Below are 20,991 nucleotides of genomic sequence, written 5' to 3' on the forward strand. Positions count from 1 at the left end.
ATATGTAATCTTTTGTCAAAGTGCAACGTAGTACAGCCCACACGTGCCCCCCTGCACAAGGACAGAATATACATCTGTCTCATTTCCAGTTATGATTTTCCCCCAGAGCAGTTCCGTTGAGCTTACAGCTGTGGTTTAAACTTTCAGCCTGATGGCGAGGAGAATGCTGAATGCCTGATGAACTCTCATTTTCAGATAAAAATATCGATTATAATGCTCTGCCCGTTCCGCATCATTATACAGCAGCTGAAGTTTCATGCTGGTTTTGGGGTGGTCTTTTTTTCAATTTTTCATCAGGATGTCTTCACTGTCTCTTCTGCAAGAAATCTCAGCTTGCGTGACACTGTTCTTCAGGCTGCTGGGCAGCTTTCAGCACCACTTATACACAGAGGGGTCTCAGCCTTAGCTGTGCACGGTGTGAGCAGAGCTCAGGAGCACAGCTGTGCCTCGCTTTGCTGCTTCCTGCTGCTGCAGCCTGCATGGGGATTGAGCTGTTGGGTTGCTAGCAAAGTAGCTGAGGGATGGAAAAATTACCACTCTGAGCACAGATTATGTTATGGAAATGCACATCTTCCTAATTATTACCAGTAGTAAAAACTCTTACTGCATTTCACATCATTGAATTATGAATGACCTAAATTTAGAAGGTGAATTTTTCATGTCCTCATGCAAATAAAGACACTGCACAAAGTGCGGTGATGTGAAAACTAAAAAGTGGAAGTGTTGAAGGAGCTGCCGTGTTTCCTGAGGAGGGCAGGAAATTATCCAAGCGTGCTTCAGCTGCCTGCAGAATGGATCTGAAGGCATACACTTAGGAGCATGTTTGCCCGTAGGTTTTGAAGCTGGTGTGAGCAATCTTGGCATAACAGAGCTGTGCTTTCTGCCTGCGAGTGCAGCAGATTCCTAGCAGCAGAATGCTCCCAGCACCTGCCCTGCAGTTGGGCATCCTGCTGCTGCCCAGTGTGCCTGGAGCAGCGCGGCCGGAGCACCATGGCTGGGCCTCCCCGAGCCAGCCCAACCTCACAGCATGGCCCATGCAGGCTGAGGAGCACGGTGGCAGCTCGAGGCCTGCAGCCCTGCCATGCCCCGAGCCTGGCACGCTGTGCTGCAGGCCTGCCAGGAGACGCGGGGCTGCTGCAAAAGCTCCTCGAGAGCTGTCAGGTCGGGGCTGTGCGATGCATCAGGGCAGCTGTCTGGAATGTAGGGCATTGGGACAGCAGCACAAGGCTGGGCGAGCAACAACGCTTCAGGTTTGGAAATAGTGACAGGTCCTTGGGCAGGCTGGTGCCGGGCCAGGAGGAGGAGCCAGGCAGGGCTGTGAGCAGCAGGAGCGAGCTGCAGCGGGCGGGCGAGGGTCTGCGGGCAAGGCGAGGGGCGGCCGGCTGTCTGGGGCTGCAGAGAACAGGTAATGGGAGCCTCTATCGCTGCTGATTGTACCGCTTTAGCCTTAGGAATGCTACTGTGGGTTGTCTGTCTGTTTGTTTGTTTGTTTGTTTCTGCCAATCAGTAATTACTTCTGAAAAAATGTGATTTTCCCATCAAAAAGAAAATGGAGAGTTCTCTTTATGCACTTTTCCATTTCTGTGATGCTTGTCCCAGGGAAAGACAGAGCCAGAGGAACTCATATTCTTGTCAGTGGGCTTTGGTGCCAGAGGAAAGATGGACGTTAGGTTTGTCTTAGGAAAGAACACATAAATAGCATGAATATAACAAGCCTCTAAAGAAATGAGACATATTTGCCTTTTTATTGCTTCCTGTCTACCGTAACGACCTGTTCCTCATTTAACTTCTCCTCCCCTTTTTAAATCACAAAATAGCATCTCCTACATAAAGGCGTTAAATCCAGAAGGCTTAGAAGGCTTTCGTACCACACGGACCTTGTGGGGTGGTTTACGCCTTCCACTCTTCCTTCAAGATTCAGCAGCATGTTGGCCCTGCAACGTGACCGGGCAATGTTTATTATCGGCAGCTCCCCACCTGACCAATCTGAGTTTTATGGTCATTTCTGTCTAATGATCCTGCTCACAAATAGGTGGGTAGGGAAGGCTTGGGATCAAAGCGTAAGCCACAGATTTCACAACGTTTTCTTGGCAAAACAAGCTGTTGATTTAGCTGCTGGCTGGAATCTGCAGACCTTCATTAAGGTGTTCTCCTGGGATGACGCTGATAGCATCTTCCCTCCCGTCTCCGTGGGACAGCCCTTGGCCCAGCAGCACGGCCTCGGCTGGCGCAGCGCTGTGAGCAGGTGGGAGCCATGGCGGAGAGGCCACCTCCTTTAGGGGTACCTCAGGCCTAGCAGCGGCCCTATTTTCAGCCTCAGAGCAGGTGCCCAGAGCCTTGTTTACAAAGGACGGGTGAGCGGGCGTTGATCCGGGGGGGATTTTGCGTGCCGTTCTGAAGCAGCTGCATCCACACGGCAGCTGTTTCCACATCCCGCTGTCCGTCCGAGCGGGGCGGCCGCTGCCTTCAGACCGGGCACGCGGGCCTCCAAAATCATGTTTGTTTGAGGCCTGCCTTACCTTCTGCTTCACTGGCAGACAAAGCTTTTTGCAGTTAATTGGGCCGGAGAAGGGATTTATTTAACTTGTGAAGTGCCTGAGGGGCTCAGACATGAAGAGGTGCCCTGCCTATTAACGGGTCCTGGCATTGGCAAATGGTTTAAGAGAGAGAGGCTAAGTGTGGCTGGAGGGCAAAGATGGAGCTCTGCCGACTGCTGTCTGCGGCAGCACGGCACGAGGGAAGGCGTGTGGTGCAGAAATGAGTGCAGAAGGACAGCTGGCCTTGGTGGAGGTGCGAGGGCTGTGGTCAGGCCCTGGTGGTCCAGCGGGCACTGCAGCACTGCCATGTGAGCTCGGGCACTGTGCTGCAGGTACCACCTCGTGCCTGTGCTCGGCTGGTGGTTATAGTTGCTATCTGTCTGCCTGCTCTGCAGCAACAGCCCCTCAGGTCTTTCCCTGTGTGGCTAAAAAGAGCTCAGACAACGCTGTTTCTTTGCTTCTCCCTAAAGAGAAGCTCCAGACAAACCCCAGCAAGTCCCTGTCTTGCCGGGTTAGGCATTGTTTTCATGCTCTCTTGGTGCTGTAAGGGCTGTAAAAAGGAAATAGTTCAGTGTTTATAGCAGCAGTGATGCAATGCTTGTTCTTCTCAGCTTTGGGATTCCACTCCCATAGCCTTCTCCCAGGCCTGGGAGATGGGAGATACTGGGTGGAAAAAGCAGACACCTGCTTTCTGCATGGGAAGACTGTTCCCATGGGCCTTGTTTTGAGGCTCTTAGAAGGGGCGAGTGGCTGCTGGGAGGAGAGGTAAAGCAGGGCTGGCGTGGGCCAGGAGCCTCCAGCTTTCCTGTCTGCCTTTGCCCCTCATTCCCATAGAACCCCGGGCTACACGTGGGCTCTCTGATGCCCGTTGCTGCCCGCTGTCCCTGGGCAGACAGCTCCTCCAGCCCCAGGTCACAGCCTTAGGCTGCCCACGTGGACAGCTGTCCCTCGCGGCGGATACCAACCAAAAGAAAACGATGGATTTTCTTTGGGCTTTGTGTTCCATGTGCATGAATCGCCCGAGAGCTGTCTGAGCTTTGCTTAACTTTCAGAATACCTGGTAGGGACCAAAAGGCACTCGCACAGCAGCGGAAAATTCTCCGGGCCGTGGTGGCACATGGCTTCTTAAAATAGTGAACGCCTTCAGCAGGAGGAATGCGCTGACCCGTTTAGGTGGCATTGCTGAGCTGTGTGTGAGAGCGCCTGGCGGGGCTGGGACTCAGCCTCAGCACCACCAGAAAAACACAGGGATGCTGCCGGGCGTGCGCTAGGATTGCCAATCAGCTTCTAATTTTAGCTGAGAGCCTTCCGATGGCCGGCTGGAGACAGCAACATCCCCGACCTCTTCTGAAAATACTGAATGCCGAATGACCAATTTACACCGCTAAAGAAGTATTGACAGAGCTTTACAGAAATGAGCCATCTTTAATCATTGCCTTCAGCCGCCCCGCAGCACACTGCTGTGCCCGGAGCATTGGAGGCCCAGCCCTGCGGGTCACCCACACGGCACAGCCTCTGCCCTCCGGCCCTGCTGGTGCCGGCCCTCGGGGCTGGAAGCACTCGGGTGCGTTATGAGCGAGTTATGAAACCACCGATTGCCCAACCGAGGTTTTTAATTATTATTTTCATTCTAAGCGCTCCATTTGCCCTTTTCACGCAGGGTACCCTTACCACGTGCAGTTTGGTTGTAGCTCCTTGGGCCATCCCGGGGCACACGCCTCTCCTGTTTCCCTGCCCACCATTGCCCCTTAATCTCTCGTCCGTGTCCAAGCTGAGCCGGGCAGGGCTGATCCCAGCAGTCAGAAGGGCACATCAGGCAGGAGGGTCTATTTTAAGCAAAACATTTGCTTCAGGCCATGCACTTTTTAGAGCCACATTTTTCCTTTAGGCCATATGCTTTTAAGATCCGACGTCGTCTTTGTAGAAGAACTTCAGCTTGTTACTGTTCGGTTACGGTGGGGCACTGGGAGGGGGGTGCGGGGTGCTGATTGTGCTTTGCTGGTTGTGTGGTTCGCCCGCAGCGTCCCGGCAGCGCCGCGGGGTGGGGGCAGCAGGCGGCCTTCGAGGAAGCGGCGACCTGCCGCATCGCTCCCGGCGATGCCCGATAACGAGCTTAATTTAGCTCCGCACATCCCTGCCCTCGCCTCACCGCCGGGCGCTGCGGGCTTCGCGAGTTCTTTCCCTGAAGGGCAGAGCAAAAATAGCGCCCGCGCTCCGGGCACGGCCCACACACAGCCGGGCCGCGGGGCGAGGAGGGCCCGGGCGGCTCAGGCGGCGCTGCGGGGCACAGCGCGCCTCCGTGCGGGGGAGCGGCCGCTCCGAGGGCCGACCCGAACTACAGCTCCCAGCGCCGCCGTCACGTGCCGCGGGTCACGTGCCCGCCCGGCCCCTTTGTTTTGAGCGGCGCTGGCAGCGGCCGGCGGCACCCGAGAGCTCCGCACCGCACCGCACTGCAGCGCAGCGCACCGAGCCGAGCCAGCGGCACCGCGGCGCGCGGAGATCCCGGCCCGGCCCCGCCCCTGCTCGGCTGCGGGTGGCACCGGAGCCCGGAGGGTGAGGACAGCGGAGAGCGGCGGCTGCGGGATGGGAGCGGGCGGGACCGCGGAGCGGCGGCGTGGCGGCGGGGAAGCGCGCGGGGAGCTCCGGCGCCGGGTCCCGCCGGGAGCTCCGTACCGCCGCTGCGCCTGCGGGGCCGGCCGGCGACGAGCGGCGCTCCGGGGTCGCCGCCGCCGTTTCGTAACCTCGCGTCTCCCCGCGCCCCTCCGTGCCCCCGGGCGGCGGCGCGGCGGAGCCCCGCGGCGCGGATTGGGCGGCGGGCGGGGGGGCGGGGCGGGGCCGTGCGGCGCGGGGTGAAGGTGAGCTGGAGGGCGCGCGTGCGCGGGGTGGCCTCGGGACGGAGCGGCGGCGCTGCGCATGCGCGCGGGGTCGCGCGGGTGTCCGGGGGGCGGCGGGGGGGGCCGGGGACCGCGCGTCCCCGCCTCCGCGCCGGTCTCGGCGCCGCGGCGCTCCGGGCTCTGCAGTTCCCGGCCCCGCGCGGGGACGAAGGGCGGCGGCCCGGCCGTGTAAACAGGAAGGTGGCGGTGTGCGCTGGGAGCGGCCCGCGCTTCCGGGCCTGTTCGGGCCCTGCGCGCGTCCCGCGTTCCCCGGCTGCGGGCGCCGCGTGCCCGTGTTGGCGCCGCTACGCGCGGTCCGCCCTCGGGCGGCCCGGCTGACCTCACCCCGCACAGGGGTCACCCGGACGCTTCTGCACGTGCTGAAGGGTATTGTTTGTTTTTACCGCTCGGATTTGGGTATTTTTGGCCTCGATTAATCACGAGTCTCACGTCCAAATCAGTTCCTGTTTTTGCTGGGTGATTCTTGAGGCCACTTGAGCTCATTATGTGTCACGGCCTTCTTTATTGCCAATCTCGGCGCTGCTGACATCTGTAACAAAGGATTCTGCAGTGCTGCTAACTGTACCTCAGCAGTCAGCTCCTCCGTGCTGGATTCTTACTGACAGGAGGCTTCTGACACTCCTCCTATTAACCACAAACACTCAGAACGAACAGCTTTATTTTCTTGTGTCGTGAAGCAGGAAGAAGAAACGCTGTTTGGTATTGGTGGAAGGAAAGCTTGCGCCTGTTCCTTCACCCTGTGCTGTGGGTTAGGCGCCGTGCCGCCCCGCAGCTGCTGCAGGCCCTCAGTGCCTCCTGTCCCTGCATGTGCAGGCAGCTGCCTCCCAGCCATGCCCAGGGACCCAGTGCGGAGCTGACAGGCATGGGGTGAGAGCTGCCTCTGTGTGCAGCAGTGCTCGGCCTCAGGAACTCCTAGGGCTGCATCCTGAGGGCGAGCTGTGGGAGCGCAGGGTGGTGACGCACTGAACAGGTTGCCCAAGGAGGCTGTGGATGCCCCATCCCTGGAGGCATTCAAGGCCAGGCTGGATGTGGCTCTGGGCAGCCTGGTCTGGTGGTTGGCGACCCTGCACATAGCAGGGGGTTGGAACCAGATGATGATTGTGGTCCTTTTCAACACAGGCCATTCTATGATAGTGCAGCAGGGGAAGGATGAGTTCAGTGCAATGTGAAGTTGCTTATGCAGGAACCTCACTGATGTGAGGTGTCAGAGCAGAGGTTCTGTGGACCTGGTGGCCTCTGAATTAGGGCTCCTAGCTAGGGGCTTTTTGTGAGGCACTTCAGTTGCAGCTGAGCCCCCGGGCAGCACTGGCAGTGAGGAAGCAGAGGAACTGTCCATTGGTGAGCTGGCTGAACGTGGAGGTGTGTGTGGGAGCATCCGTGTCAGAGCCTGTCTGTTTGAATGCACAGTCTCTGTGGTTTGTTTAAGGTCCTTCTTTGCTGCCACTTACTCAGGCAGGCAGTCCAGTGCGTTTTGTCCATTTAAGTCGTATACTGTAAGGAGTGCAAGAAGAGCATATGTGTGCCTGATGGAGCTCAACATATGACAGTGTTGTGGAGTCACAGAATGGCTTAGGTTGGAAGGGACACTAAAGATCGTGTCGTTTCAACCCCCCTGCCGTGGGCAGGAGCACCTCCCACCAGCTCAGGCTGCCCAGGGCACCATCCAACCTGGCCCCGAGGGATGGGACACCCACAGAACTTCTCTGCACAGCAGTGCCAGCACCTCACTGCCCTCTGGGTTAGGAGTAAATTCCTAACATCTAACCTAAATTTCCCCTCTTTTGTTTAAAGCCATTTCTCCTCGTCCTGTCACTATTGGACCATGTAAAAAGTCGGTCCTCTTCCTGCTCATAAGCTCCCTACAAGTACTGGTGATGGCCTTATGTAAATATTTGCTTGAGCAAATGTACAGAAGTGACTGGACAAAAATTAAATCTGATATTCAAAGCAGTGATTTCTTCATTGGGGTTTAATTATTTTTTTGTCTTCGTTGTGTCTTGTTTGTGACCTTACAGTATTGATCCCCCGGAGTAGGTTTTGTTCTGTGGAGTTTTTTGTCTCCCATCTCTTTAAATGGTCAGGGCATTTAAAAAGGAATACACAGATGGTTTGTTGACCAGTAATTTTGTGCTATTCCTAGTGTCAAGCATAAGGAAGGCAGCACTTCCTCCAGTGAGCTGTCTTAGCCCAGAGGCCTTATTTTCATTTGCTGGTGATTGCATCATGCAGTATCTTTGTAAAGTCTTTAACTCCTCACAGAAGAAAAAGCCCAACTCTTGTTTAGCAGTTACAGATTCCTTCCCTCTCGTGCATTGTGCTGGTGTCCCCTTTCTAACTACAGACCTGCTTTGCTTTGGAGACCCTCCACTAACTCGGATGAAACAGCGATTTAAAGCTGTGACACCAGAATCAATCTTCTAGAGTTTATATTTAGGTTTTCTTCATTACGTTTCCCTTTTCTACTGCAAATGCTTCACTTCTGCCCACGTTCCCGTGCTGAGCAGCATGGAATCGCCTGCAGACGAAGCTGGGTGCTGGCAGCACAGCTGGGGGGTGGCGATGGCGGTGGCAGCGGCTGTTGTTGTTCTTGGTTTTTATGTGGGCTGCGTCATTCTGGGCAGAATGGTTGGGAAATAAATTCCTCGCACAGAATATCTGTTACAGATCAGGCTGCCTTAACGATGGCTCGCTAGCTGGTTGCCTCAGAGAGGTTTTGCTCGATGTGCTCATTGCAACAGTGTTTTTCAGACAGTGCAGTGACAATTTATCCCGTTCTAATTCGGATTAAACGAAGTGTTCTGTAGCACAGAGGAGCCCTACCAAGAATCTGCCTTGGACTGGATGACCCTGTGGGACTTTTCCAACCTTTGTGGTTTTATGATTCTATATGGAAGGTTTAGAAACATCTTTTCTCAATGAGTAGATAGATATATAGCACACCTCCCTGGTCTTTGTAGAGATCTTTAAACTAATCTTTAGTTTCAGTAGCTTTTTAAAATGCCATTCTCTATTCAGTTTTGCCTATTAGCAGTTTATATTCATTATTAACTCCAGCTTAGGTTATTACTGAACTAATTTCTGAATATGGGGAGTGGAAAAGTGAAAACAGTTACAGTGGTCAGGGCTGTTCGTTGAGATAAGTGATGGCTATTAACCACCGGCAGTATAAGTGTTGTGATATTTGTGATAATGGGCGAAGGAGTGATTTATCCCAATTCAATTTGTATATTGCAAATTTCTTTTTGACCTTTTGATTAGTTTTATTACAGCGTTACATGAAGGCTCCAAAAGCCAGAAGAGCCCAAGCTCTGGAGCTTTGTGCAGGAGAGCCCTTGGTTTGTGTCAGTAAGGCAATCTGCTGAGGCTGAGGTCCCATTTCACTTACGTTGAGCTCTAATCCTATGCCAGCGATGCTGGGATGTTCAGAATTTGTCAGCCCTGACACCTGCTCTATGTATAGTATACAAATAGTGTACAGAGCACGGTTTGTATTTAACATGTAGCAGATGGTGCTGCCATGCCCTGCACAAGGTCACTTGCTGTGCGATACTGGGTCAGCCCTCGGGAAGGTGGGAAGTTGTGCTGACTGTGTGCCCACAGGAGTGTCTCTGCTGTTTCTCGTGATGAAGCAGAGAACATATCAGACTGACTGCTGAAGTGTTTTTAATTTTTCAGACCGTAGCACTGCGGAGGAGAAACGCGGCCAACTTCTCTCAATGACTCTATAGCCAACTGATGTAACAATGGTACTAATATTGGGACGCAGACTGAATAGAGAGGATAGTGGGATACGAGATTCCCCTGCAACCAAGCGGAAAGTTTTTGAAATGGACCCAAAGTCGTTGTCAGGCCCTGAGTTTTTTGACTTCTCCTCGGGATCGTCGCACGCCGAAAGCATCCTGCAGATCTTCAATGAGTTCCGAGACAGTCGGCTGTTCACGGATGTCATTATCTGTGTGGAGGGCAGGGAGTTTCCCTGCCACCGCGCGGTGCTCTCAGCCTGCAGCAGCTACTTCAGAGCCATGTTTTGCAACGATCACCGAGAAAGCAGGGAGATGCTAGTGGAGATCAACGGCATTTTAGCTGAAGCTATGGATTGCTTCTTGCAATATGTGTACACTGGCAAGGTGAAGATCACTACGGAGAACGTGCAGTATCTCTTTGAAACATCAAGCCTCTTTCAGATCAGCGTTCTGCGCGATGCCTGTGCTAAGTTCCTGGAAGAGCAGCTGGACCCTTGCAACTGCCTGGGCATCCAGCGCTTCGCAGACACACACTCGCTCAAGACGCTGTTCACCAAGTGCAGGAATTTTGCACTGCAGACGTTTGAGGACGTGTCCCAGCACGAAGAGTTCCTCGAGCTGGGCAAAGATGAGCTTATTGACTACATCTGCAGCGATGAACTGGTGATCACGAAGGAAGAGATGGTGTTCGAAGCTGTCATGCGCTGGGTGTACCGGGCGGTCGAGCTGCGAAGACCGGTGTTACACGAGCTGCTGACGCACGTCAGGCTCCCGTTGTTACACCCCAACTACTTCGTTCAGACTGTGGAGGTGGACCAGCTGATTCAGAATTCCCCAGAGTGCTATCAGCTGCTGCACGAGGCCAGGAGGTACCATATCCTTGGCAATGAGATGATGTCCCCCAGGACTCGGCCACGCAGGTGAGGAAATAGTTTATTTTGTATGATTTGATACACTCTCCAAGAAGAAAGTTATTTGCATTTGATTTTGTTTTGCGTTCTGGAGCACTGCATTTACACCTGTGCATCTCCCCACCACATGAGGAGCCCACACATGCCTAGAAAATAGAAATAAGGGAAGTTTTTTTTACAGATAAGTGAAGGTATTCTGCATTACAAGTGAAATATTTTTTTCAAAGGTTAATGTTTGCTTGATGTTATCTTATTTCATGCAGTGGCAGCATCTTGAAGTCAACTTGCTATGCTATAGCAAGTAAACAATTCCATTTTCTGACCACCTTTCTTTTTTTGCAACAGTCACGTAAGTGTACAGTGTGCTACAAACAGTATGGATGGGGATACGTATACAGAGGATTTACTTGTTACGTTGTAAAATGCTTTAAAAATTGCAGTAGACAGCAGAACAACAGGTTCTTAACTATAAAGAAATAATATCTTTCATTTTTAAATAATTATGAAACAGTTCCTGAAATATTTCATGCTTATTCCATGACGTTTTAATAATCCAGAATTACTGCAACTTAATGATGTGTTACAAAAATACAAACGGTGACTGAATTTGCGAGAGGAATGCAATTAATGGCCAATGGTGGTTATGATCTTTCCCCCCACTCCAAGTATTCTCTCAGTAAAAGCCTTACCTTTACATGTAATTGACACGATGGTTTATCATTACCTCCAGCTGATTTAAACTGCAGTTTTAAAATCAGGTGCTCTGTGAAGGTGATGCTCTTTATGAGCTCCTTGCAGCCCTGCTGTTAGCTCTTTAAAGCTGTGCAGTGCCATGGAGGGTCTGGGAGCTTTTGGTTTGCTGAAGTTCAGAAGCTGGGAATGCTGGTTTGTGAGGAGTTCTCTGAGTCGGGTCTGAGGGAGCTGTGGTGATGTCTTCGTAGCATTCCAGTTTGTAAATGCCATGCCTTGCCTAATACAGGTGATTTCAGGCTGCCTCGTGTTTCTTCCTGCTAGGCCTAATAAGCAGCAGCATGAATCTGAGTAGGCAGGAGTGAGAGAAGTCATTAAAGGAGAAGAAGCTGGCTGGCCTCCCAGCAGCATTATTTCCCCTTTTCTAGATTACATTTGTGGAATAGTTCTTTGTCATTTGTTTCTGCCTATTTGTTTGCCTATTTGTTTCGGTTGCCTATAGCAAAAGGAGGCGATGTTTTAGAACAGTTACCAGGTCTCCCCTTGCCCGTGTTTTCATCACAGCTTTTCTGGGCATTTCTTCAAAGTTTGAGGAGCAGAGGACATTGGAACGATCTTTTCTTTCTTGACTTCCTCCAATTCCTTTTTTAATATAAACTCTTTCTAAAAGGAAATAGGCAGTAGCATCAGAATCTCCCAAGCAAGTGTTTTGTCTCAAACTTAAGGAAACAACGTACGATTCCTTGTATGGGTATGTATGCAGTTGAAGTGTGGTATACCCATTTTTTAAACGACCAGTGAGGATTTTTTTTTGCAGGTTTTTTTTTCTTTCTTTCTTTTGGAAGCTAGTGAGGAGGTACCTGAAGCACACAGTGTAAAACATGGGGTGACCAGCTCGCTGTTTCAGTGCTGTGTGCCTCTAGACTCTGTTGGCAGATGCAGAAGGTCCCACTGGAGGTTCTGTGCAGTTGTATACCTGCAGTGACATAGACATGTTAAGGCTGAATTTCTCTTGTCCCCTGCTGGCTGTGTTGCACATCAGGTCTTTGAGCACTGCTCAAGCAGTGAGCAATAACAAATTTCCATATGCAAAAAAAACCCCCCAAAAAACTACCAGCCGGGCTCTTGCTGCTCTGTGGTTCAAATTATCTTTAGATTTTCATGTTCCCATGAATTCTCTTATCACACAGTTCCTCTGAAGCTGTCTGATAACTGAATATTCTCTTTAACTGGTAAGAAGTTGCTCCATTTGCATACATTTTGACACATCTTTTTTGGCTACTCGTGGAAGCGTGGCCAAAGAAGGTGGGGGGCTCAAAGGAGGTGACTTTTGATTTCACTTGGCTTTTCTGTCTTCCCATTTGCTACACAAGTCAGTACCCAGGAGAAGCTGTACTTAAAGGAGCCATGTAGTTTGTCTCCCAGACCTAAGACGGTTTTGAATGGAATCTCTTTGAATTACTGGAGGTTCTTTAGTACAGATGTTGTGGTGGTGCTTGGCACTGTCCCCTAGGCCAAAGGCCTGTGTGCAGCTTGGGACCCCTTGGAAAGCTGCTTTAGGAGTGCACTGGATAATGTGATGCTGTCAGATGTCTTCTGTTCCCCTTTGTCCATTCTCTCACCTTCTCATAACTGGACGGTCTCCCCTGGAACTTCTAACTCACCTCTGTTCCTCTGCTCATGCTGTTCCTTTGAGGGCTGTCAGGAGGACCCCCTGTACCACTGCTTCATGTCCTGTCTGGGAATTGCAGCTCCTGGCCTCCATTCGCAGATATGATTAGTTCATTTGGAACTGGCTTTGAAACCTCTACAGTGCAAGACTTGTTCAAGGAAACGGAACAGAGGAAATATTTCTTAACTGAAGAAAGCGTATGGCTCTGTAGACAGTAAACCTTTCAGATGATGTTTCTTTTTCTTGGGATTTAAAACATTGTACTAAACTAATATCCCCTTTCAGGAGCACAGCTCTCATAATAAGCTCTCTCCAATCCAAGATTTTCTGTTCAGCTAATTTTAAAGTAAATGTTGACACTTCACTACAGTAAGCTTTTCAGTAAATAGAGGGCTTGGTTCTAATCTAAAAAGTAATCTGCAGACAAACACTTTTTCAGCATGCAGTTGGTTGGTATCAAGGCTTGCCTCTGGGCAGGTTGTGAGATTAATAACATACTCTTAAGAAAACTTTTTCTTTTGCTGGGTACTGCCTTAGAGGTACCAAAGGTTTTCCTCTCCTACCTTCTGAGAGATTCTTTCCAGAGCTGTTTCTCTTAAATACTTCAAATAAATAAATACTCAGAAACCAAGAATCAACATCACTTCAAGCTGAGCAGCAGAAGAGAGCGTTCTCCTGTATAGTTCAGGTGTGTAAAGTGCCTCTACAGATACACATCTTCACTGTATAATCTTACGGTGCCTTTTTAGTTACCTTTGCCTTTGTGTAAGATAGAAGGGTATATTTTATTTTGACAAGGTGGCAGGAGAGCTAAATGGTTCATGATGCTTCAAAGCAGGGAAATTGTCATCGGGATTTATAAGCTAATATTTGTGTGCATGAGTTCAAATATTAGGAAATCTGGGTGCAGATCATAGAAGTTTTAGCTCAAATGCGGTCATAAAGCAGGGTGGGATTTTTTGTTTGTTTTGAGACAGTGTGATACTCAGCAATGATGTGAATGGGATCTCTCTACTCGTGAGGATCAAAGTTAAAGCACAGAACAACGAGGCTTACTAAAAGTAAATCTTGCCTTATTTTATTTGATTACTACACAGCAGACCTTGAAATAACTGTTATCAGTGCAAAATTCTTTGTAAACAAAACAAAAAAACCCTGAAAATAAAGGATTTTGATGGATGTTCATAATTGTACATTGGAGAGAAGGGATAAAATTCACTCCTAATTTGATTTGATTAGAAGATGGTTGATTGTCTGCATTCAAACGTGGATTAAAATGTAATGAATTTTTCTACTACTGTGAACACAGCGTATATGTAATGCAGAAGCATCAGATCAGAAGGAGAATGAATGTGGAACAATATGAAAGCTTTGCAGACTATCTCATGCTTACTTTCAGAGTTCTTGTTTTCTTTTTTGGCTTGAATTTTCTGACTTTTTTTCCAAACAGCTTTTGAAGACATTGCTATTTGGCCTTCGTATACTGATAAGTACCTCTTTCACCTGAGTTTTGTTTTCCCTTTTTTAGATCAACTGGTTATTCTGAGGTGATAGTTGTTGTTGGAGGCTGTGAAAGAGTTGGAGGGTTTAACTTGCCATACACTGAGTGCTACGATCCTGTAACAGGAGAATGGAAATCACTGGCCAAACTTCCAGAGTTTACCAAGTCTGAGTATGCAGTGTGTGCCCTACGGAATGATATCCTTGTTTCAGGTGAATAATCCTTGCGATTCCTTCCAATTTGAGAACCTGAGTTGGTGATTCATTTATGCCAGCCCCTTGCAGTATTTTTTTAGATACCCCTTGCTTAGTCCTTCTAAGAAGGATAGATCACATGGTACAGCAGTGGCTTAGATGCTGAGTCCCACAAGTTAGTTTAAGCAAAGAATCTGTCTCCTCAGGTCTGTAGTACCTTTGCCATTTGAACAGTGTGTAAAATGAAGAAGATGGTGCATGGATCGAAGAGAGGGGAATGGCTCATGTTAGTAATGTGCCCCAAGGCACAGCAGCAGTTAAGATTCCTATTTTGAGTGTCTTGTCCAGGTAGTTGCACTCGAAGTCTGAAAAGCATGGGCAAAAGCCATTAAGATGCATTCTGATCTCAAGAAATAATCTAATGTGATATCAGCATGTTGCTGGGAGAGGTTTGCAAAAGTAAAATAACTTATGTACGTTTTCATGTTTTGAAATCCTCTGAAACTGACTTATCATAGAATCATAGAATCGCTAAGGTTGGAAAAGACCCACAGGATCATCCAGTCCAACCATCCACCCATCACCAATGGTTCTCACTAAACCATGTCCCTCAACACAACATCCAAATGCTCTTTGAACACCACCAGGCTCGGTGACTCCACCACCTCTCTGGGCAGCCCATTCCAGTGCCTGACCACCCTTTCAGAGAAGTAGTATTTCCTAACGTCTAGCTTGAACCTTCCCTGGTGCAGCTTGAAGCCATTCCCTCTAGTCCTCTCACTAGTCACACGAGAGAAGAGGCTGACCCCCAGCTCAGTCAAGTATGAAAAGAGTATAATTGCTTTGCCCCCTATAGAGGGGCATGACAGTAGATGGCATTTCTCATCCTGGCATTAATGTGCTCAGCCTGGCATATTTTTGTTTTTAAAGGTGGAAGAATCAATAGTCGGGATGTATGGATTTATAACTCTCAGCTTAACATTTGGATCAGAGTTGCCTCCTTGAATAAAGGCAGATGGCGTCATAAAATGGCTGTTCTTCTTGGTAAAGTAAGAGAAGTACATTTATAATTCCTCCAGCTGAGATGTTTCATATGTATAAGAAAGTAGTGGAGAAGACATACGTACATGTTTAGTATTATCTTATTGCATGTCCCATTAAATCACAGTTCATATGTTCAAATAAGGTAATGTTTAAAATAACTGTGCTCTTGATCAGTCAGTCCATGGAACTGAAAATCCTCATTGGTGAGTTGTCAACAAAATGTCTTGGCTCCAAGTTTTTGGGATCTTTTTTGCAGGCAAAGACGTATCAGAAATTGCCCATGTTTAAAAAGTGCTCTCAAAACCTAAATTATTTACACAGTTTTTAAGAAAAAGCAGTACTGCTTTGTCTTCTCTCTGTTCTTTTATTTAGTATTTTACAGTGAAATTAACCAACTTACTGTAAGGAAATGGAGATTTATTTGTGCCCTAATGTGAAACTAGTAGTTGGGATCAGCTGACTCCATTAATGAAAGCTGGGGAAGGGCTGTGTGTGGGGTACCTTGGAGTAAGTCTTAGAGATGCAGCAAGCAGAGGAAGGAGGGTAGGCACAATTAATAATGAGATATGCTGCTTAAATATGAGAGATGCCGCAGGAAAGAAAAGGGAGATTTACAAACTGAGGGGAAGTACTTTTGTAAGCGAGGAGAAAAAAGCACAACAGAACAGCAGAGGTGCATTCAGGTGCACTTCTGCAGTGGCTGCTGCTTAATGTGGCCTTTCACATGCGAAATGCTGAGAAATGCCTTCTTTTGTAAGTGCCATTCAAATAGTGGGTTTCTGTTTTTGTTTTATAATAGTATGCTTTGGATGTCTGTTCGCAGCATCCTTCCTCGTGTGACTAAATGGAAACTCTCCTGGGACTATTACTTTTAGGCCACATTCTTCCTCCATGTAATATATGTGTATATTTTTCTACAAAAGTATCCCTTCAAGTGAAAACCTAAAGGACTCTAAAAAGGAAATAATGGTCGTTTTCACCATTTTGCCTAGGTGTATGTCGTTGGAGGGTATGATGGGCAAAACCGCCTCAGCAGCGTGGAGTGCTACGATTCGTTTTCCAATCGATGGACAGAGGTGGCTCCCCTCAAGGAAGCCGTGAGCTCTCCTGCAGTCACCAGCTGTGTCGGCAAACTGTTTGTGATCGGGGGCGGTCCTGATGACAACACGTGTTCTGACAAGGTCACTTAACTGCTTGCATCTCTTATATCCATAGTAAAGAGAAATGCTGGTGTGAAAATGGGTCGTGCCGAGAGATCTGTTTTAATTGGCTTTGGATGGAGTATGGAATTAGAAAAATACAAAAATAAGTAGCAGGGAACAGTAACTTATTAGTATGCTGTTACTTTGGTTTCTGTCGTGGACATTACATGTGTTATGTGTGGCTTAAACCTAACTGTTCAGAAGAAGGTGCTGAATACAGACTATAGGACTGTTCATACATACGCCCACATTGATATGGGCTTCATTTTCTTGGTGAGGTATTGCCCACCAGGTATTGCTTCCTTCTCTGTCCATGGTACAAACTGTGGGTGTGCCACACTATAATTTTGGGTGGGCTTTTAATCTCGAGTGCATGTGTTTGTTTTCAGGTTCAGTCTTATGATCCTGACACTAATTCTTGGCTGCTCCGTGCCACTATCCCTATTGCAAAAAGATGTATTACGGCTGTGTCTTTAAACAATCTGATTTATGTTGCTGGTGGGCTCACCAAGGCAATATACTGCTATGATCCAATTGAGGACTACTGGATGCATGTACAGAATACGTTCAGCAGACAGGTAATTAAACATGACAAGGCCTGTAAATGTTTGAAAGGTATTGGTTTACATGAATATCTTGGGAGGAAATGAATAGAAGCTCATTTAAATCTGGTAAAATTGCATTTCTTGATTCCATCCTTGCTTTACTTCTTCATCTATATAATAGGAGACTTCAGAGAAGAGGCTAAGCTAATAGATTTTAAGCTTTGAGCCAGTGTTAGCCAGCCCAGTCTTTGAGGGAAGTTATTGTTGGACAAGAGTGTAGCAGTATACTGGATAACATTTCAAGTATCTAGAAATGGATCTTTGTCAAGCCCTGTTACATGTTTTTTTAAATATAAATTGAAGACAGTAATTTTCTTATAATTGATTCTAAACATCCATCAGTATTTTCTGTGGCACTGAAGAGCTTTGAGGTGTGGATAGGAATACTGTACAGCACAAAAAGTATCTGACTTGAGCAGTGAGAGCCGTGTCACTTCAGTATGTGGAACACTTAGCAGCATGTGTCCCCCTGAGTAATAAAGTGCATGTGTGTGTTGAATCACTTTTCCCTGCTTTTTAAGTATGTGTTAATCACATCCTCATCTGAGATGTGTACTTTTTCCAACCCTCTTATTTTCTCACTACTTTCTGTTCTGTTCCTTATTTTACTTTCTTTGTTGCAAGTAAGATACAGTGTTGTCACTTCTCTATTTTCTTAGTCATGACCCTTTTTTTCCTTCTCCCTTGTTTACTCCTCCAAAGTGCTTCTACTTATTCCTCTTTTTTTTTTTTATTCCTGCCTACTGTAGTCCTTCTGAAATCCTGTGCTTCCCTCCTGCCTTTCCTTATCTCAGATATGTAAATAGTCATCTCTGAGTACAATATTCAGCTGTACTCCACTGCATCCTTTGTGCAAGCTATGCAAAGTAAAGGCTTGGACCCAAAAAAGCCCTTTCTGTAGGATTGTGTCACTGCTTTCTCCACGCCCTGTGCTTTCTGCATTGGCCCTTTAGGATGGGAATGTTATAGAACAGTCTGTTTACAAACAGTAGTCGCAGTGCTGTCCTTTTGCTGGGGTGGACGTGCATGAATTGAAATTTCTCTTTTTCAAATAATCACGCATTCCTTTGTGTATTTTGAAACAGGAGAATTGTGGCATGTCTGTGTGTAATGGAAAGATCTATATCCTTGGTGGAAGACGAGAAAACGGTGAAGCCACAGACACTATTCTTTGCTATGATCCTGCAACGGGCATTATCACAGGAGTAGCAGCCATGCCCAGGCCAGTATCGTATCATGGCTGTGTGACCATTCATAGGTATAATGAAAAAGGCTTTAAACTGTAATTTGTTTTGGAGGAGAAGAAAAGGAGAAGATGATGGCATGAATGAATCCAGTGGTCTGCTGCAAGACTGATTTATAAATCCGAAAGTGGGAAAATGCCCTTTCCCTGCCTAAGTGTCATAAAAAATTGTACCCTGTGCCTTTTTGGGGAGAGGAAAAGAAAAAAAAAAAAAAAGCAAGGAAGGTTAATTTAAGTTAAACTAGTCTCTAGTCTACAGATCTATCTAGTAAACAGACTGTGCTGTACTAGTGATCAGATGGTTGTCCTATGTGTGTTCAGTAATTAAATCTTGGAAGCTTTGTAGGGAAAGTGCCTTCACAAGCACTTGTGCCTGTGTCCTAAGTAGTGATACCTACAAGGTGTTTCAGGTTCTGCTAATTGGAAAAGTACGTAGGCAAGTAAATCTCAAAGAATTATCCAGAATAATTACCTTCAATTAAGAAAAAAAGAAAAAAAAAGCAACTTGTATGATTACAGTTCATATGCAATGCACTCTTACAAGCAGATTACACGGCTTAACCAAATAGATTTCATTTCCGATCATGCATGGTTTGAGATTTAAAGAAAAAGCAAAAACATACAAAAAAAGAAACTATTTAAGCTCCATAGGACAAATATTAGGTAAATGTTTTTCTCGGAAGAACAGCAACATCTTGGTTGTTTTGTGAGCCAATGCAACATATTGCAGCGAGGACTGTGTACCGTAACGCTATGGACCTCATTCATAGTGTTGTTAAATGCCTACCAGAAGTGCACGGCTACGTAACGTGGAAAACCAGTGACGTCTGGGGTGTAGGTATGCTCTGTGAAACAAACTTGGAATCCTGGTCTTTAAATTCCTGAATAGTAGAGATGAAGCCTGAGAGTTGCTGGGTTCGCTCCTTGCTCGCTCACTGAAGCGTCTCTAAACTACTCAAGGGATAAAGAAGAACGAACTGCAGATTCTGCTGCTGCTCGTAACGGCGCTGTGAATGACCGAGTAGTGGAGCTGGGGACTCAGTCTGTATCCCACTGCAAACAGTTGGGTCTTCAAGACCTGTCATCTGCAGAGATGGTTCGGTTACCCACCAGGTGTTTCTTGGTCTTTCTTCAGTCACTTCAGCGCAATTCAACTACTGCAAAAGCTGCTGGGCCACAGATCAGGAGTTCTGAAGGTCCTTCATGTCACTAGAAAAACAGCTGTGGAGCTGTCCCTGTAGCCATGAGAGGGTAACTCCCACATGACATGTTTTGGCTCATTTTGAAGCCGGCAAGGCACGTGTATTTCAACCCAGATTTCCTTAGGAAAGGTATTTCTTTTAAGTCCTCCTTATATTTCTGCACTTGGTCTCTTTATTCCCATTACGCAGCTGTACAGCTGAGGCACAAGTTCATGAAAACTGAAATAGCACTTGAGAGCTGGAAAATGAATAGGATTTTCTATCTGTCGATTTCCTATTAGTCACCAGAAAACTTGGGAACTCCCTTTCAAAGGAATTCTGACAGCAGCCAGTAGGGAGGGTGGTCAGTGCCAGGGTGGAGAAAAGCATACGGTTTCTGCAGAGGTGAGCTGGCATCTGCATTCTGGTGTCCATGCTTACTCAGGAGGGACAAAACAAGCACCATCTCTGGAACGCCGTTTGCTCTGCTGGACTTTCTTCACCATCTTTGTTTCTTCATGAGATGGAAATTCTGACCCTCAGTGAAGCTATGCCAAATTGGGAGTCATCGTTTTCAGTGCCACGCGGTCATGACTTTTAAAGAGCACTGGGAGCTGCACTTTGTGATGCATTAACTTGCAACCTCAGGAAAGGACACAGATTTCAGTTTCTGGCTGAATACCAAACACTGCTTTGTATATGTAAAGAATATTGATAAAATACAAAATTCTGCATATCAATGATGTAATTAGGAAATGAGCCCTGTGTACATTCACGTTGCCCTAAATAGGAAGCCATTTGGTAACCTACGACAGAACTTAGATATAAATGGAATCCTTTTCTAAGTTCCTTGTGTGTCTGCTCACTGAGTGTTGTTCAAAAAGGTTATTTTAGTACCTGTGAATAAGGTCCGCTGATAGCAATGGTGATTGCCCAGTAACTGATACAATATACTAACACTGTACATAACTTGTGCCATCATTGTAAATGAAAATGTAAAGGATGATAGGAGCACTTCATTAGAGATGCAGTTTGAAAAATATTCTTCCTTCCTCTGACTTCCTTCATGTTTGTATTGAGATATGTGATGTTGATTGTCATGCTAAACTGTTCTACGCGTTCTTCATTCAGTGTCATTTATGTATAGGTATCCTTTAGTCTGTTTACAATACTGCACTACTCTGTAAATAGTGAAATACTGCTTTTTATGGTTTTGAAAATTCAGTTTAGAGTTGCATTGTATTTTCTTAACAAATTATGTACCATTACCTATTATTCTTGAAATTGCAAGTATTGAATGAACTGGTAAATGCAGAAATGTAGATGTAGAAGAAAACTTCTGCTTACAGTTCTTGGGAACCTGCATGTAAAGCCAGACAGCTAAGTGTGGAACATTGCTAGGATGGCAGTTATTCTTGTAGTTATTTCCTTAGAGCAAGCAGACGCTTTCTTCTTGCTTTTTGAGTCTAATTTGCACTTATGACCTGCTCTCATAGAACTGAATTTTTAGATGTGCTAGAAGAGAACGATTCAACCATGTTTGCAGAAGGATACGCTGTTTAGGAGGCTGCCTT

General features: G+C 47.3%; 1 protein-coding gene across 5 annotated transcripts; it reads left to right on the plus strand.

Annotated features, from left to right (window-relative positions):
- Positions 1-1,308: 1,308 nt before the first annotated feature.
- On the plus strand, positions 1,309-20,641 carry KLHL24 (kelch like family member 24). 5 transcript variants are annotated; one of them, XM_040705526.2, is made up of 7 exons: positions 1,309-2,245; positions 9,107-10,094; positions 13,976-14,160; positions 15,073-15,191; positions 16,179-16,367; positions 16,778-16,966; positions 18,079-20,641. In XM_040705526.2, the coding sequence occupies exons 2-7, from the start codon at positions 9,175-9,177 to the stop codon at positions 18,277-18,279; spliced, it is 1,803 nt and encodes a 600-aa protein (XP_040561460.1). In that variant the 5' UTR covers positions 1,309-2,245; positions 9,107-9,174; the 3' UTR covers positions 18,280-20,641. The 5 variants fall into 5 exon arrangements, with proteins under 5 accessions (XP_040561460.1, XP_040561457.1, NP_001376253.1 ...); XM_040705523.2 differs by having other exon boundaries at positions 1,309-1,405; NM_001389324.2 differs by lacking the exon at positions 1,309-2,245 and adding an exon at positions 4,925-5,090 and having other exon boundaries at positions 18,079-18,815.
- The last annotated feature ends 350 nt before the right edge of the window (positions 20,642-20,991 follow it).

This window comes from Gallus gallus, chromosome 9 (genome assembly GCF_016699485.2).
Source record: "Gallus gallus isolate bGalGal1 chromosome 9, bGalGal1.mat.broiler.GRCg7b, whole genome shotgun sequence".
In the NCBI taxonomy this organism is placed as follows: domain Eukaryota; kingdom Metazoa; phylum Chordata; class Aves; order Galliformes; family Phasianidae; genus Gallus; species Gallus gallus.

Bases quoted from the DNA above. Each gene is read 5' to 3' on its own strand.
- KLHL24 (XM_040705526.2), top strand. From the start codon at position 9,175: ATGGTACTAATATTGGGACGCAGACTGAATAGAGAGGATAGTGGGATA. The intron at 10,095-13,975 runs GTGAGGAAATAG...TCCCTTTTTTAG, and splicing joins CCCAGGACTCGGCCACGCAG to ATCAACTGGTTATTCTGAGG. The intron at 15,192-16,178 runs GTAAGAGAAGTA...CATTTTGCCTAG, and splicing joins TGGCTGTTCTTCTTGGTAAA to GTGTATGTCGTTGGAGGGTA.